At 41.7% G+C, this 19,306-nt stretch overlaps 1 protein-coding gene across 1 annotated transcript; it reads left to right on the forward strand.

The window, feature by feature from the left end:
* Window positions 1-723: 723 nt before the first annotated feature.
* Window positions 724-15,457, forward strand: cavin1a (caveolae associated protein 1a). Its single transcript, XM_086098815.1, has 4 exons — window positions 724-841; window positions 1,206-1,413; window positions 1,497-2,004; window positions 14,398-15,457. Exons 3-4 carry the CDS (start codon window positions 1,534-1,536, stop codon window positions 15,157-15,159), a joined length of 1,233 nt encoding a protein of 410 aa, XP_085954941.1. The 5' UTR covers window positions 724-841; window positions 1,206-1,413; window positions 1,497-1,533; the 3' UTR covers window positions 15,160-15,457.
* The last annotated feature ends 3,849 nt before the right edge of the window (window positions 15,458-19,306 follow it).

The raw sequence follows: 19,306 nt of genomic DNA on the forward strand, positions 1-19,306 counted from the left end.
CACTCAATGCACGACATCCCCCTTTTCCTTGGATTTAAACTTTATCTTCCACATTTTTTCCACATTCCAACAATATATTCTTGTCTGTCTCACTAACAATTAAATTTTGTAACTGTGTCACGACACATCAAAAAAAAAAAATTAAACATATAACCTTGAACATTTTATACTATCTCCTCACACATGGGTAAAATTATTGTCCTGACTATAACTAGAATAAAATGTTGACCCTTTTTGTTGACTAAAACTAGATGAATACAATGATGTTTTCTTGGACTAAAATAAGACTAAAATGCTAAATTTATAGTCGACTAAAAATGGACTAAATAAAAATGGCATGAGGTTGACTAACTATGGTTAAAAACTAACAATTGTGATTAATATTGAGACTAAATTTAAAAATGGCGGATTACATTACGGAATTTTAAGACCTTCCACAGTTAACTATAGGCATATTATGATTACATCTTACCTTTGACACCATGGCGATTACATTTTTTATGAAATATTAGGTATTTTGCTGGCTATTTTTCTAATGCGGAAGTAAAACGCCTGGTACAGTAAAACCCCGCCTCTCCCCGTGTTGTTGCCGCGCCCCGTGTTGTTGCCGCGCCCCTCTCGTCGGAGCCAGCTGCTGCCAAGGAGCGCTGTGTGGCCACACAAGACCGGCCAGCCATTGCAGTACAACCCCATCTTCTTTAGATGTGGAAATTGGATGGATGTTCAATTCTTCAATTTGAAACAAAGAAATCGTAGTGGAGGAGGAGGGAAGAAGAGGGAAGAAAGAAAGAAAAAAAAAGTCCCTAAGTGGGTCGCGAACCAAAGTTCTGCTGCTTACAGGGTAAGCGCGCTAAGCACTACACCATTTATTCAGTTAGGTTCAACAGAGCAAAAAGTTGTACTTGTAGTTTACACATGTGTCAGCCAGAACCCTAACCCTAACCCTAACCCTAACCCTAACCCTAACCCTAACCCTAACCCTAACCCTAACCCTAAAATTTCTCATAGAGGGGCGAATGGAGGAAAACAACACTTTGGTGATGTTTTTGATGAGGAATTAGCATTTTTACATGGCTAAAAGCTCCAAAAAGTAGATTTTTTTCCCACGTTGCTGTCCCTTTAACACTACTGTCAATATGTGCACAAGTTGTTTGTGAGGCTGCCTATTGCCTCTTGACTTCCCGTACTGTATCATGTCACCACAGTTTGGGACCAAGCCGCCCATGCGCCCAAAGCGACTGAGAAGGCGGAGTCTCACCAGCAGGGGCCTGGGTAGGTGGGTCAGGAAAATTCTGACTGGGTGGTTTCACATGGAACGGCAGCATTTGAGTGGAGCCACACATGCCTGAGAAGTGAGAGGCCCAACTCCCCTTGACTGGCTGGCATCCCAGAGGCACGGGCACAGAGGGTTTAGTGAGTAGAAAGAGAAGCAAAGTTTAGAGGGAGTAAAGGGGATCCTGGTGGTTCTTTTCCAAAGGGTGTATTTTTATCCGCAGTGGGAGTGCAAGCCGTTTGTTTTTGGAGCTGACAGCCATGGCGGATACAGGGGTCCAGAAAGAGCACGCAGCTCTGGCAGAGGTGCCCTGCGATGATGACGACGTTGCCCTGGTAGGCGCCGCCGCGGAGCCGGCGATGGACGGCGGCAACCTCGCTGAGTATGAGAAGAGCGAAGCCCAGATGAACGGCGTCATGGTCCTGGCCCTGCTCGACAAGATCATCGGCGTGGTGGACCAGATCCAGCAGACCCAGACGGGGCTGGAAGTGCGGCAGGAGGCCATGGAGAAGTCGGTGTCCACCATCCAGGGGGAGCTTTCCAAGCTGTCCAAGAGCCACCTGGGCACGTCCACCACCGTCACCAAGATGCTGGACAAGGTCCGCAAAGTCAGCGTCAACGTCAAGACGGTGCGCAACAACCTGGAGAAGCAGGCAGGCCAGATTAAGAAGCTGGAGAGCAACGAGAGCGAGCTGCTCAAGAGGCGCAACTTCAAAGTCCTCATCTATCAGGTGAGCAGGGGCAAAGATGGGAGTAGGGAACCCGTGAGCCAAATATATAGAGTGCTTTGAGAAACATTCCGTCACGGGAGGAATTTGCACTTAAAAGACTACTCTGTATTAAATATAAAAGAATGTAAATTAATTTGCTGGATATTCTCCACATAATGTTTCCCAACATGATCTGAATTCAATGTTGTTTAGTGTCGTGTGAAAGCTGCATTCGGCCACTCCCATTCCACAGGACTTCCATCATGATTAGCCAGCTAGACGCTATTAATACGTAGGTGTAAATAAAATGATTAGCCTCCCAAATGCTGGCCTTGGAGAGAGGGTGAAGAGGCAGGCTCGAGATAGAACTAGAGCCCCACCCCTGAGCATAGTTGGCAAGCCGTCATGGCACAAGATGAAGATGTACTTACTAGTATTCCAAAGGTCACCTGGAGCACTCTGGGTTATTTGTACCAGTCGGCAGCTACATTATTTTGGAAACAAAAGTCATAAAATAAAGGCCACAATATGAGTTAACATGCGAGAGGTTGGCGCGTGATGAAGTGATAAAGCTACCGTTGGGAACTTGACACTCGCTCCTTCATGCACCGTTTTTAGCAGAACATGTTCTCACATCCGGCCCGACTGAGGTTTAGTATTTAGCAGCACTGATTTGCTTAATGCACTTGATGAGATTACTCCCGCATGCGTGTGTTTGGCGTGATCCATTTCAGGATGCCGAACGGTTTCCCCCCCGCCTAGGAATTTTGCTGCAGGGACGGGTTGGCTTCACTATCGGTATCTGTCAGAAATTCAACCGCGGGCATTAGGACTGAATAAATTACATCAAGCAGGTGGCTATCATGCTTGACGATCGTCTGCATAGTCAGCGTGTTTTCGCAAGAATTTAGCAGCAATAGGAAGCCGTACATTTTTAACTGTACTACTTGCAAGCCATTTTAAATTCACTGCAGGTCAGTCAAACTTGAGCATTTTACTTCTTTCCAATCAAAGTCAAAAAGGACCCGATTGTAGGATGTTTTTAAATGATTGACCTTACTGATTATCTTGTGTTGTGGGGTTATTTTTCCTCTTCGATCTGCTCAGAAAACGGTCAGGCCGACGGTCGTACATGTCAAACATATTCAATACTCACTATGGCAATTTTTTGTGTGTGTGGTGGTCAACACTAGATAGGGCCATAATATGGAACACAAGCTGAGATTGGGCGGCTTTTTGCAGAAAAAAAAATGCGCCGACACCCACTCATTACAATTCAGTGTAATCAGTTGCGAGTTGCAGTTTCATTTATTCATTTCCATTGGCTTCGATGCCCGTCCGTCGAAATATGTCTTTACGTGAAACCAGTCAGTAGTGCAAAAATGGCAGAGGATAGCCGTATCATTTTGAAAAAATATCAGTGATGTCATCAATCAATCGACTTTGACCCGACTGACCTGAAACATAACACGCTGAAAGAGCAGTAACCACAAGCATGTGAAATGTGTCCTGTCATGCATGTGTGGTGTCGCTCACATTTTAAAGATCAGTTATTATGTTAAAAAGGGGTTCATAAGTCAACCCACGTGTTAATCCTCTTGGTTAAGCGCTCCAGAAAAATGGTGACTGCTTTCACAAGTCACTACACATTGTGGCATGAAAGCGTACATTTTTCCATACGATTCAAGACGTTCATCAAAAAAATATAGTTTCATTGATAATTACACAGCGCTTTTCGTTCAAAATAGTAGTAAATTCCTGTGAGAGACTTTATTCATGTTTGTCTTGCAGTTATTTGGAGCAGCTCGCAAGCATTTTTATTAATCAACACTAATGCTGTTATCATTGTTTCCACCCGATCCCATTTTCTGAGCAGCTGTTGCAAGCTAGCAGCTATCACGCTGCCACCTGCCGCTATTTTTTCGCCCTCCCACTCTGTTCTATTTTTTGCCAGCAGGGATGAGCTGCGTTGTTTTTAATTTGATGGCCTGGCAAGATATTGGCGCAGTGGCAACTCTACATTAGCCTCCATTGGAGACAAGTTTTACCACTTTCCTCTTTGTGTGTGTTAATGTGTTACACTGAGACAAGTTTAGACTCCGAATCAGGTTAAGGATGAGATAAGGGCGAGGCACGCGGAGATTACGGCAGCATGAATGTCACTGGAACATATATGCATTCTTGTTTAAAGGCCTCTCATCATTGTGTGTGGTCGTCGCTTACCGGCATTAGCTTTGTTTTCCCTAAAGGACCTTGTAGCCTGGCTTGCTAATGCAGCGTTAACTATGGGTGTCGAATTTTAATCTAACTTCAACTCCGTATCCATGCACTGAGAATAGATACGTTAGATAGCAACAGTGGGGTGCCATGAGGTAAAACACATGCAAAGGGATCCTTTGTTTTGAACTTCCCTTACTACAGCGACCACGTTACTTGAATTTGTACATAAGTATCCATCCATCAGCCTATGCTAATGCAACACAATTTGTGTAAATATTTGGATCAACACTTCTAGAGTATGTGTAGAGTTAATTTTACTCTACACATAGTTTATTTGGCCCCACTCTAAACAGAGTAAAATCTACACTTGGAAGAGAGTTAAAAAAAAGTCACTCAATGGTTGAGGAACAAACCCAAACTTCAGGTTGGGAGGCAGCCAATCTACTCCCTGAGCCATGCAACTCCTACTACGTGTTATTATATTGTTAGTATATTTAAGATGGAATCTTTGTTAACTCCTTTTGGATATAAGCAAACAGTAGGAGTGGCATAGCTCAGGTGGTAGAGTGGCGGTCTCCCAAGCTAAAGGTCGTGAGTTTGTTTCTCAACCCTTGTGTAACATTTTTTGTTTTGTTTTTAAATAAACTAGTAAAATTTAGTCTAAATCTCTCCTTGCAAAATTTACTTAGAATTTCTGAGTGAAAAATCTTTAATTCATGGGATAGGCAGATTCACACTAAAAATACTTTGACTAAAATTTACTCTGGACATTTTACTCTCTTCCAAGTGTATATTTTACTGTTTAGAGTGGGACCAAATACACTCTGTTCAGAGCCAAGGCCTAACAGTCATGAAATACAAGATCACACAACAAGGCCATTCTTGTCGCCAGTTGATCGCTGCCACACAAAAGTGTCAATAAATTCTTCTAAGAGTTTGTTGAGGTTTCCATTCCAACAACATTTGTCGGTTTCTTACTTGGTAATGGAAATTGGCGTTGGAACAATTAATCCAGCCAATAAAATACCTCATGGCTTTGTGTGTCCGCACTTGGCTGAGATAAATAATAATCATATTGTCAGTAAGTCATTTTTAATTAACCGGCCTGAATGTTCAAGGTTGTACCTGCATTGTGACAATCTTGATTATATTGAAAAGGCCCCACCCACGCTTAACTCTGTTCCAACATTCTGGCTTCACACCTTCACTGTTGTAGTTTGGGAACCAATGACTGCCATCACTGGCCTGCCAGGCACCCTCATTGTCACCATTTTTGAGTTTCCTCTACAAAGAAAATAGTGTTTTGAACAATCAAGTCCACCACATTCATCATCAGTCTCCTGCTTTTCTAAAATATTCTTCATCCTCTATGGATTTGACATGCTAGGCTTTAGGTTCTCCTATAAACACCATAAGGCACATCGCATAGGACTTGTGGCCCACGAAAGGCGGGTAGGCAAACAGGGAATGAGTTGGCCACTCAAAAACTGTCCTTCATCCAATTCAGTCAGACTCAGAAGTCATTTATACATGTGCGATTGTGTAACAATACCAAAAATTTGCTTGAAGTTTGTTTTAAGAGGACATCTGTGCTTTATTTATAGCTTTGTGACTTTGTGCAGCATCAATTTGAATTGTGTGGCTAAATCCAGTCAATGAGGTCTTGTGTCTATTGGGAGCGTGCGACTGGAATCTGGGTGTGTTGGGGCTAATACCGCCATACGGGCCACCCTCGAGACGCAGTGTGTCTCACTTACCGTCTGCTTGTCTTTTAGCCAAACTCATCATCCTCTCGGGTATCGCTCAGCTCTACATTTGAGCACATCAGTCAGTTCCACTTGTTGCAATTGTTTCTTTATGCTGCACTTAGCACACACCCCTTCAGGCCAGACAACAGCGGCGCTTATACACAAACCCAGCACCAATTTAGCGCCATGATTCATCTCACTGGCATCTCCCCTTCCCCTTCCTTCGTCTGAGATTTTCTCCCGTGCGGCACGGACCTTTAACCCAGAACCTTTTCATTGTCTTCTTTGCTATGCCGCTCCCACACTTTGTCGCTGTCTTCATTCCATCTGTCTTCGGACCCATCATCCCGAAATTCAGTGCACCTTGCTTCCGTGCGAGTGGAAAGCTGTCTGACAGGCTTCACATTTCATTGTTCCATGTCAGCTCACATGGCCAGTCATTTCTCATTTACACAACTTGATTTGCCAGTTGTTGATTATTTAGATTTCTAATTAACGGGAGCAACTATGTGAATATTTTCCACCCATTGTCTGTACAACCTAGCTCAGTGTTTCTCAACCCTGGTCCAGCCTGTTTTCCATGTCTCCCGATTCAAACGCAGGTGAGGATTGTTATCAGACTTACTCCAGAGCTTGCTGATGAGCTGTCATTGGAATCAGCTGCATTGGCAATAGGGAGACATGGAAAACCGACTGGATATGGGGCCCCGATGACCAGGGTTGGGCTAGGGTTTAGGGTTCGGGTTTCCCCTCCTTTTTAGTAAAGACTGTGTGAATCGCAATGATGAAATTCGGGCAAAAAGGCGGCATCTATGAAAGTGTAGAGTACTGTGCAGAAGTCTTGGGTCACACTAGGGACTTTATTGTTTTTAAAGAACTGACTAAATGTGTACAATTTAGGCCATAAAAATAATATGATCAGTTGATCACATTATGCTGTAAACTCCTTTTTTTCTTAAAGTGACAGTGTGTAGAATTTATATAAAAAATATATATTGATGGGATAGAATAAATTTTTTTCATATTATTAGAATTAATAGTGTTTTTTTTAAACCACAGGTAAAAAAAAAAAGAAGTCTAATTGAAGTAAGATAAAAGGCAGGTTGTGCACATATTAACTATCAGTGAACCAATTAGTACACATTCTGTAGATCCATCTGAGGAAACAATAACACACTGACCGTTAAAGCCCACTTCCTCGATTATCAGCGAAAAAAGAAAAAAAGGAAGGAAAAGCACACCGAAAGTCACATATGTAGCACTGCAGCACGAACTGACATGTTATCGTGAGGTGAGCAACTTCTCAGCTGCCTGAGTCCCTCGGTTGCAAGTGTAGCATGTAGCTATAGCTATAGCTCGTGGTTAGCACTGTCCAAGGTTTCGTGTAGCTCAGCACTAACTTAAGCTATTTCTCCATGCTGCTCTTTGGAGAAGCTTTCTATCTTAGTGTGTAGGTCTGTTGAGAGCGCAGCCACCGCGTCTCCTATCTTGGCCAAGACAGATTTTTCTGAGGCTTTAATGGCCTCCATTATCGTAGCAACGGCCAGATCGGGGTAGTCCTTGGAAAAGCCCACCTCAGGAGAGTCCCCAGGCTTCCCTGCCGTTGGTTTCGAGAAAGTTGCTCGACGTTAAAGTACGAAACGCAAATATACAAAATAAAATTTAAGAAAACAGAAGGGGGCGTGGTTGCAGGTATAATATCTAAAACAATACATCACTCAACTTCTGACAGTTTAGAGTCCTTTCAGAGGCTGGAATAAAAAAAAAAAAAAGCAGTTTCATGCAGAGATCAAAATGGACATTTTGCTGCTCACGAGCGCCCCCCTTAATAGTGGATTTTTACAGTGAATGAATATTGAAAAATAAAAATGTTTTTACACACGGCCCCTTTAAGTTTAATCTTAGATAATGTTGTGCAGAATGGGGGTTTGTTCCCAGTTACCCACCTGTGGAAACTCTTGAGGTAGAGCAAATGCTTCATACTACGTCAGATGTGTGTCTATGTCAATATGAATGACATCGCCCAAGTGCGAAGGAGCCCGTTGCCTCATCATAAGTTCCAAACACTGACTGAAGCCGCCAGTTCTCGCTAGTTTGTGAAGGGAAGGGCCCTTTTACATTTTCCACCTCACAAAATGTAAAAGGGCTTCCCTTACCAACACACGGAACTCCCCCTGTTGTGGAAGGTGAGGATGTCGTATAACATCACCGCGGTAGTTACGTGGAATAGTGAGGCCTCTGTTTGGTGCTTGTGGGATTTCCATTACTCACAGCAGAGTTGTCACAAAAACAAAAGTGAAACTTGCATTTGTTCAAAAGTTTCTGGTGTGTCTAAAACGTGAGGAGAAGTGGGTGGGCTTCACATTTACACACCCAGGCACACAGAGGGGGGCTTATTTTAGCCTTGTGGCACTCTTCAGCGACCTGCAGGGTCCAGGCAGATCACACAGACCTTCAACGCTCTCACGCAGCCCACTGCCTGCAGGCCTGTATCACTCATTGTGGTAATAGAGTGCACAGCTGCGAGGGGCAGACGTGATCCGACAGCTGGTCCCACCACGGAGGCCTCGCGTCGCACTGCCTGAAAAGGAATGGCTTCTGTGCGAGGACTGTGTGTGATGGTGGAGCCTGGTCAGGAATGCTCATGTACATTAATACAGCAGTAAACATTATTAGCAATATTAATTGTATACTTGCCAAATATAGGCAGGAAATACAGTCAGAATCACGTTATACTTGTATATGGGTCATGGCATGCTATATACTACTTAATCTATATTGGGGGAAGCTGTCAATGTAATAACACTGTATGGTCACAAGATGGAAGCATGTAAGGCTTTCTAATAATTTACCCTCTAAAATTAGCTACATGAGCACAAAATTGTACAAACACAAAATAAACTTCACTTATACCTCTCTGACAGGGTCAATCAAAATGGATCTTTTGAAAACACTTTTTTGTAAGGCATCTCATTAGATCACATTTATGTACATTAGGCTATATGTAGTAACCAGTGAGTAGATATGTGACTCTATAGTACCAACTTTTATATATATATATATATATATATATATATATATATATATATATATATATATATATATATATATATATATATATATATGTTTTTAATTGCATCAGTAAGCACTGCACTATTTTTTTTCTCACTTTTAATAATCACACACACGCGCGCACACACAATAAAAAATCATGTTGTTGTTGCCATGATGATACATGTAGTGTATGTTGATGATCACGTTTACTATTTGGAAAAGATCACATGATGACAAAACGGGGTTGGTTGGTAAGTAGATAGCTAACTAGCTAGATAGCAGTAGCGAGCGGTGACCTTTGAGAGTGGGCATGCTGAAGTGACACATATGCGCCCGCTAAAAATGTTGGGATAATTTTTATTATTAATTTTAATGTTAAATATGATCTAATTATTATTTGATGCCACTGTGTATATATGAAATTAAAGCGGAAATATTCAGGACTGATGCAGGTTGATGCACACACTGTAATGTAACCAGCTCCATGGTGAGTGAAATGACACAATCACATGCCCATAAGTAGGTAGGTAGGTTGGTAGGTACGGTAGGTATTAGATCAGTATAGGTTTGGTAGATGGTAAGGGACTTTGCGTATGTGGGCGTATGGCACTATTGATAGTAGGGATGCACCGAAATGAAAATTTTGGGCTGAAACCGAATACCGAAAATTAGAAATGATTGGCCGCAAACCGCAAACCAAAACGCAGAAAAGAAACTATGCCAATTTTTTATTATCATTGCATTTGTTATAATTAAAATTATAATATGATTATAAAATATTTAGGCCTACTTAGTACAGGCATTTTAACAAAACACAATATAAATTGAAATGCGTCCACACCACAGACGGAGACATGTTGGCGAATGGTACATTAAACATCAAACTCGGGGTGAGCAACTGAGCATTTTCTGGCAGTGCAATTGCACTTTATAGTCAATGTACAGTACTTCGCACCGGCGGGCACGGATGCGTGCGGTGCGAATGACGCAATTGTAGGCTATTTGGAGCGGGACACGGTGGGCCGCACTTAAAATCGTCACATTCACATATTCACCAACGTTTAAAAATTCAATACATTTCTTGGCACCAGCCAATCGGCTTTTGGAACGGACTGCAAAGTCACACACGGCGTCCTGTACAGATCTGTAGTCACCCGGAGATAGTGGTAAGTGTTTACTTACAATAGCGCTAACATTAGCTAAAGTATTTAGCATGGCCACCAGAATGCAAGTGAAAAAGTGGAAGCGCTCGAGGGGCTCTCATCAAAGAAAAAAAAGAAGGCGCTGCAGGAGAAAGAGTGGCTCACCTGTAGCGCAGTACTCGACAGCGCTCTCTTTTTTGACATAGTTTACCAAGCGACCCTCTCCTTCTCCGGTGTGCACAATGAAGCTGCCGGTACTCACAAATGCTAGCGAGCAGCAAGGCGGACACTCACTCCCGTGTGTGGTGTTTAATTCAAACAGACACTTGCTTGCAGCAGAGTTGTTGTTGTTTTTTTCGCTTGCGTCACCACAACATCATCTTTCGACCATATTCTATCGGCTTGAATTTTATTTCGTCTGAATGCCGAAAATGCAAATTTTTGCCATTTTCAGCCGAAAATTTTCAGTGGCCGAATATTCGGTGCATCACTAATTGATAGGTAGGTAATTGATCCCATACAATATAGGCTCAGTATGTATGTGGATACTGTAGATATAACATATATTAGAAGCATAGCCGCTGTAGACTGGTTAGTAAATGATAGATACTTGCTGCTTTAGCCAGAGGAATGTTACCTCTGTTGTTGTGGTCAGTCTCTACCTCGAGTTTGTTTGTGAGAACATGCTGAAGACATGACTTTATTGCCGTGACTTATTACTTTTCCATTCATGTCATTATCTGACATTTTGCTACCTTTACATAAAATCCACTCCGATAAAACCACTCACCTATAGCTGTTGATGTTGAGTCAGTGCAACACACAAACACACACATTTGGCTACATTTTCCATTGGGTATGATTCACTACAGAAAACTTAAGCAATGTAACCCCCCTTCACTTACAGCCATTTTCAACCCTCACTTTACACACAAACAGAAAATTTTATTTTTAACATTTTAACTAAGGAGTAAAACATGCAACCCGCCATCCCACAAAAAAAATACATCTTTGTGTTGTTTATTGATAATTGGAACCCAAACACAATTAAACTATGGGAAAAGTTGAATGTAAATAGCCTTTCAGATGGAGTTCATTACTTGGCAAAGATGCTGACAACTCATGTTGTAGGCCTACCTACTTAGGCGGTATATAAGTGCAGAATAGCTTCAGTTTTAAATTAATGCAAGCCAAAAGTGGCAGAAAAGTTCATATAGAATTATAGACTTTCCCTCAGTGTCAAACCATTAGTCATTTTGTAAGTAGCATGGTCAACATTTAAAGTGTATATTTTTCCATTGCCGGTAAGCACCATTTGACTCATTATTTCCCTATTTCTATAGGTTTCCATGCAAACAGAATGTGATTCTTGAAATGAGATCATATTGAAACTTGTTTGTTGCAAAATCATGTAAAGGCGTGTGTTATGTGCCCTCTTGCGTGACAGTATGATTTGCTGTTGAGGTATATGCCTCATTATCAATGAATTAACTCTGTATGTGTGTGTGTGCACACGTTTCTTTTTCTTTGGCTTTTATTTGCAGTTATAAAAGCAATAAATGACGTCACACCATTCTGATGTTATCTTTGAATGTGTTGTTCCTTTTCCTTTGTCTCTTTCCCTGACACTGAGGGAGGATACCATTCTTTTAATACAGTAATTAACTTTTTACATAAAACTTAAATGCATTTGCACAGCCTTTATCGTTTTGACTTCTTTTTTTTTACTCTTGTATTCTGCTATGAAGGCTAAGGTGTTAAGATGTCAACAGTTTTAGCCAGACATCGAGGATTTCTATTACAGGAATCCTTTTTTTTCTTCTTTTCACACACGCGTGTGCGTGTGTGGGTGTGTGCATATGTGCGTGCCTGTGAGTTTGTGCTCATTAATTCAACTGAAACCTATTAAAAATCCCATACCGTTCACCTAAACTGAATACTTCAGAATCCCGATTCCCGAGTCGTGAAATTGTCAGGAGACCCGAGGAGTGATCAAAGAAAAGAGAGAAAGGTCAAATCCAGCACAGGGTTACAAACCAGAATCTTTCACCAACCCCAGAAGCATATAAATTCCAATAAACTAGAGAGACCTCAAGAGACCAAAGGAAAGATTTTGGAAAGGAAGGAAGGATAGATGAAGCAGAGTGAGATCCACAGACATCAGCCTCCACCGATTCAGCGAACAGAGGAAGAAGGAGATTGTGTTTGAATTTCGGTAGATGCTGGTGTGGTGGATCTGGCATGCATGAAAAACCTCCATCTAAGAGGGGAGCCTTCGACCCCGGCAAGCACAACCCCCCGGGCCCTGCGGGGGCCACCAGCCGGAGAGCAAACCCAGGAGCCCGGATCGAACCACCCCCCCCCCCCCCCCCACTCCAACACGGCCCGCGCCCCCAGCCCAACGCAGCAGAACGGGGCACGGCAGGCCCACCAGGCACCCCACTGGCCCCCGCTCCCCACCAACTGCAAAGATATTGTCCTACATTGTTTTTATTTCACCACGCTATGTGCTGTGCTGCTGCATTTGGCATATAGTAGCCTAAGAGGAGCAACTCTGCAACATGCTTGAGTAGCCAGCCGAAGCCAGAAGATTGTTGCTAACTAGGGATTGTCTTGTTGGTTGATTCTCAGTTTTGCTATTTCATGTGTTTTGATCAGGTGTAAAATGCTGATTTTGCCTCGTGAACTGCGATGAGAAACTGCTTATTTTGAGCCTTGTTTTTTTGCCCAACTACAAATATTTGTTCACTGTTGTCCTGGCCACTGTGATATTATAATATTACTAAGAGGTTAATATTATAATATAATAATAATATATTTGACAGGCTGTTGGCAAGGCCAACCCCATTCATTTCAATAACAGAGACTCTCCACGCTTCACTTTTAAAACTACATGTACTTATGAAATTAAAAATATATCAATTGTCAAATGGGCAGTTTAACTTGACTGAATTGATTTTATTGGTTTATCTTAAACTTCCACACAATGACATCACTCTCTTCAGCGCACGTGTGCAAAGAGCCAGCAGCCGTCCATTTTGTTTAATTAACATGTTTAGTCTTTCATCCTGGCGTAGCGTCGTCATGGCGTCAGCTGTTTGCCCTTCTAAACTACAGCAGCTGCACCAGGCGAGGTGTGGAGCTGGTTGTCATGGCGACAGGGCCTCGTGTTTACCTGTTGCCATGCAGCAGGCAGGGGGGCAGGGTGGCGGCGGTGTCCATGTATAGGGTTGAGCACCGGCTTGGAAAGTGGCCAGCGAATGTCAGTTGGAATCCAGGGAGAGGAAAAGGCCAGCCCAGAATAAACCCGCACAGACAGAATTGCACCACCACGACCCAGTCCACTCCACTCCACAGGGAGGGAATGTCCATTTTTATGACCGGATCATATGTCTTTGTTTGACACGGGCCTTTTCTTTCATCTCTCTGCTGTCTTGACTTTGGCGAGTCAAACAATTGCTTTCTTTCTTTTTAGACTTTACTGAAATGAGTAATACATTAAAAATAGCTTTTGTCTGTGCAGAGATCCACTATGCATCTCATTAACAGGTGAATTCATTCACTTGATTATATTTATTTATCAATGTTTACATTTTAATGACTTTTTATTTTATTATATTATGTGTAATTATTTAGTCATTACTAACTTCATATTTACTTAATTGTGTTGAATCTGTTAATTTTGCAACATTTGTCTTTATTCTTTTCAAGCAATGTATGGTATACTATTTATGGTGTGATATATACTAGTATAAATATATTGCATATTTTCTGTATATAAGATACTTTCTTAATTAATTTATTTATTTTACTTATCCATCCATCCATTTTCTTAACCGCTTGTCCTCACAAGGGTCGCAGGGGTGCTGGAGCCTATCCCAGCTGGCTTTGGGCAGTAGGCGGGGTACACCCTGAACTGGTTGCCAGCCAATCTTACTTACTTATATACTGTATATATTTTGTGTAATTTTCTAAATATAGGTAAGGTATAGTAATGATGCCTGTGTAGCCACCCAATGCAACGTGCAGCCACTGGATGGCACTCTGCATTTGCTTTTTGCACTTTCATGAGCCTTTCATGAGAATGAGTCAGAAGCTTTCAATTCAAGTCCTCACCCAGCATGATAATTAAACAAACATCACAGTCATAATATATTTCAATATTAGTTATAGCTTTTGCATTTTAGCACACTAATTATTCTAATCAGTTTTTCTGCAATCATTTGTTATGTCCTATTCCATCTTTTCAGGACCAAAAGAAGGCCGCAAAGACACCCAAGCCAGCAGAGACAGTTGCTGAGGATGGGACGGTGGAGGGTCTCCAGCAGATACCCGAGGGCGGCGAAGATGATGGCCAGCCAGCCAACCTCAACTCGGACGAGGAGGTGGAGATCGAGGAGATCGTGGAAGAGTCCCGAACCAAGCGTCTGCAGCGCTCAACCAAGAGGCAAGTGGACAGCATCAAGAAGGTTTTCTCCAAGGAGAAGATGGAGAAGACCAAGCTGAAGACCAAGGAGAACCTGGAGAAGACCAAGCAGAGGACCCGTGAAAACCTGGAGAAGACCAGGCAGAAAACCCGCGACAACCTGGAGAAGACCAAGCACAGCCTTGAGAATAAGATGAGCAAATTGGGCACCCGCATGACTCCCAATATGGAACGCCGGGTCAAAATGAAGAGCTCCAAGGAAAAGGTGAAGAAGTCCCTCACGCCCGACCACACCGTCTACGCCCGCTCCAAGACCAGCGTCTACCGCGTGCCCCCCTTCACCTTCCACGTCAAGAAGATTCGCGAGGGCGTGGAGGAGGTGGCAGTAGGAGACCCTGCCGCGATGACCAAGGAGACGGAGGCGGGGGGCCTGCCTGAGGGCGAGGAGAACGGGCTAGGCGTGCACGTGGATGTGGAGGAGGGGGAGCTGGTTAGCGTAGACAGCCCGGAGATGGAGGCCATGCTGCAGGACCCTCAGCTGGTCAGAGTGGAGGCGGACCACCTAGAGAAGACCCATCGTGACTAGAGAGTCCATCCTGATAAAAGGCAGAGGAAACACGGAATCTCCTTGAGGACACATCAGTAGCCATGAGGACTCCATGCAAATATTCACATCTGTTCCATTCTTTTTTTTTAAGTTATGTATCCAAAAGCTTTTCATACTCACTTTACTTTTCCACATTTAAAGGAAAACTAAGCAATGCTAACAGGCTAATAATAGGCTACACCTTTTTACACAGAACCGGTTTGTGCTTTTTGCTTGTCAAATTTATGAATGGAGTGCCAACTAGGAAGACGAAAAGGTATAAATATTCTTTGCTGTATGTGATGTAAAGTACTTTATTTGCCATGTATGGCATGCACGCATGAGTCACGAGGGTAACAGAAAGTTGTCTAGAAGGTTTTAGGGTAGGTCTTTGGGTGCTCCTGTGGTCAGACGAGAGGGTGGGACACAGTTGCCATTACAATGTAAGGATTCTCACACAGTACAAAACCCAATAATATAATAATAATAACATCACATTATGGATGGGCATTTGAATAAATTGTGTTTATTTGGGGCAAAATTAAGTGATATTTGTAATGGCATAGTTACACTTTGTATGTTCTGAACTCCTGTTTCCAAGCCAGTGTTGTATGAGGCAAAGCGCAGTGTGGATATTAAAAATCTACACACCCCTATTCAAATGCCAGGGTTTAATGATACAACTAAAATAAGACAACTTGTTTAAAACATGAATGACACCTAAATCTGTGCAAAATTAAATTATTTCAAAAGAGGAAGTAAAATTAAAAAACAACTGAGATAGTGATGTTGCTGCGTTCAGAACTAACCAACAGAACACACCTGCCTCCATTTAAAGTGCCTCTGATTAACCCCAAATAAAGTTCAGACGTTTTAATTGACTTTACCTGACATTCTTGGAGTCACATCTTACATTGACCGTAGAGAGCTTCGACGGCATCAAAGGGATTTCATGGTTCAAAGGTATCTGTCAAGAGAAAGGTATAAAAGGTCATTCCCAGGCTATTATTATACCATACAACACAGTGAAGACAGATATCAAATAGAGATAAGATGGCACAACAGTAACAATACCCAGAAGTCCAAATCAGTGGAAAAAATTATTTTTTGCAACATTGCATGAATTTCTGGCAAGTATTGACTTGTTGACATGTGACAGCAGTCTTCCATCTTCTCTTCATATGTCTGGGTTTGGGTTAGGGTGGCAAGCCTTATCTGCAAACTTGCCTCAAGGTTTTCTCACGAAGAAAAACATGCAAGACCAGCTGTATTTTGCAAAAACACATTTGAAATCTCCCAAGCACAGCGATGATTCTGCTCCAATACTGAAAAAAGTCAGGTAAAGCCCACTGGAACAGCTTAACTTCATACAGGTTAATCAGAAATGTGTTTAGACAGCAGTAGTAACCACTAGGGGTGTTAGAAAAAATCGATTCGACAATATATCGCGATATTACAGCGCGCAATTCTCGAATCGATTCAATATGCGGCCGAATCGATTTTTAAACATAATTTTTTTATGGGAATATTCAACAAAACGTCTTACTTAGGGTTAGGATTCACACATTAAGCATGGAAGAATGTTATATTAATGGAACATTAAGCCTTAATATTTGATTTCAGTGCTGTTCAAACATGAAACCGACTGCAACCTGAATTTTCAGATAAATACATTTTCATACAAATCTTACAGTGTACATGTACAAGTTTAATGATTAGTATTTTCTAAATTTGAGTTTTAAAAAATCGCAATAATCCATTTATAGATTCGTATTGGCATTAATCGGTATCGAATCGAATCGTGACCTATGAATCGTGATACGAATCAAATCGCCAGGTACTAGGCAATTCACACCCCTAGTAACCACACTGTTTTCATGCGGCGCATGAACACATGACCAAACATGAATACCCTGCCACCACATTAGCAATCAAGTATGTCCTCCTTATCAGAAGCTAGGGTAGGGTGATGAGGGCATCCAAAAGAATCCTCAATGCAGCTCTGCTTACCTTTTGGCATTGACATGCATCTGTGGGGGATGTGGGTGTTTCTGAATGATAATATTTAACAGACCACCGCTTGAAAGTGGTCTGGATCTTCACCTAACTTAGCTACCATGGGCAGAGAAACACATAAAAGTGGTACCTCGGAGTTTGAACATCATTTGTTCCTGCAAAGTGTTCAAAATCCGAATTGTTCAAACTCTGAAATATTTTTTCCCATAAGAAATAATGTAAATGCAATGAATCCGTTCCCAAGCTCCAAAAACAGAAAATTCCCCTTTTATTTCATTTTTTTTTTTTTTTACATTTACACCCTGTACAGTATTTAAACAATAAAAAAAACCTTACCTTTTTTGTTGTGGTGTGATGGCATCAGTGGATGATAAATGCTATGTTAATGCTTGCTTTAGTTCAGTGTTGAGTGTGTATTTTACATTGGGCATATTGTTAGCCTACTAAGCGGTCCTTGCGTGCCTTGTTTAACATCAGGCACGTTGTTGTACAGCTAAGGGGGGGTCCTTGTGCCAGTATTTACGAAAGTAGTCAGTCACGGTAGTTACAACGGCGCGATAATCTCCTTTCTAATTCCACTATGGTTCGTAGCACTGTCTGTTTTTCTTTGCTGCCACTGGCACTGTTGTCTTTCTTTGGGTCCATGGCAAAGAAAATTGTCGTGGAAAAATCAAAATGCACTCGTGAGTATGGAGTACCTCCGGGAGTATTCACAATCTGACTGGAAATGAGCAGTGCATCATCTAAATTTCAGCAACGTGAGCATTCGGCATTGCTCGGCTTTGCTCAACTTCACTCGGCTACCCGTTTTCAAGGTACATTCGGCTTAGCTTGCTTTGCTTGGGTGTTTGAACTACGAAAATGAGTTCAAACTCCAAGGCATTTTTTACTCAGATTTTTGGGTTCAAGTCCGATTTGTACGAGTTCCAAGACGTTCGTACTCCGAGGTTCCACTGTAATTATTATGTAAATTTGCCCCACTGTTACATAACATTTAGCAAGGCTACTGAACAGCTTGCTCCTAGACAAATTTTCTTAAATGAAATAAAAGTATTACTTGATGGCTAGGCAGACAACTTAAAAAAAAAAGGACATTTTACATATGTTCCTTTAATGCGCTGTTAGTAGATCATTATTCACCTTCCTACTTATAAACTAAACTGTAGATTAAACATGAATAAAAACAATCTAATTGCATTGAATTGCAGGCTACATTTAAAAGAAAGTGATAACTTGTGAGGACTCAAGCAAGGTTTCCATAATTGTTGTGTAATTATTGTGAGCATGCGGCAAGCAAGCAATGTTCCGGCGTCCACTTTTCCATACACACATACATACATACAGGCACAGTGTGCATTTTCTATGCCTATAGAGTCCGTTGTGTGTGACCTTGATCATCAAACCTTGACGTGTTGCGATTGTTTACAAGCCCACTAGTAGCTCAGGAGGTCATCCACTGAACTGCAGAATTAAGATGAACGCTCCCTTCCAATGTGCAGAGCGGAGAACAGAACAAAACAGCAAGAAGAGAAATGAAGTGTGTCTGTATGTGCTTGCGTTATTGTAATGACTATCTGCAATACACCCTACAGCGATTTAATTGCAGCATTAAATTGAAATATAGTAGGATCAGAAAAGGCGTCATATAGTTTTAATGCATTACGGTATTGAAATAATCAGTTGCTCATATGTGGATGGCATTGTTTTGTTTTGTGAACCAAGCATTGATTTACATGTAAAAAGTAGTATTAAGAATATCCACAAAGTGCTGTAAGTACTCTTTTTCTGAGTGCATGGTGGTCTTGGGTAGGGGTGGTCGTCATCCACACCTGGTTAAACAAGAAAAATATTACATTTGAATAATAAAGCTTGCATATTTTTCTTTCTTGTTTTTTTGCCTTTCTTCTCAATATATATATATATATATATATATATATATATATATATAATTAGGGATGCACGATAATATCGGCAATTATTGACCAATTTGACGTCATAGAGATAAAGCAGATAATAAAGAAATCCGCCAATAATAATAGACTTGCCGCAGTGGTCCATCTGTTGTGGTTGTGGTTCAAGTTGTGCCCAACTCCTCAACCCCTCCCCTCTCCTATGGTAGTGTCGCATATTT

The sequence above is a fragment of the Leptonotus elevatus genome, chromosome 1 (genome assembly GCF_054856555.1).
Source record: "Leptonotus elevatus isolate MCC_2025b chromosome 1, RoL_Lele_1.0, whole genome shotgun sequence".
In the NCBI taxonomy this organism is placed as follows: Eukaryota; Metazoa; Chordata; class Actinopteri; order Syngnathiformes; family Syngnathidae; genus Leptonotus; species Leptonotus elevatus.

Bases quoted from the DNA above. Each gene is read 5' to 3' on its own strand.
- cavin1a (XM_086098815.1), top strand. From the start codon at position 1,534: ATGGCGGATACAGGGGTCCAGAAAGAGCACGCAGCTCTGGCAGAGGTG. The intron at 2,005-14,397 runs GTGAGCAGGGGC...CCATCTTTTCAG, and splicing joins TCAAAGTCCTCATCTATCAG to GACCAAAAGAAGGCCGCAAA.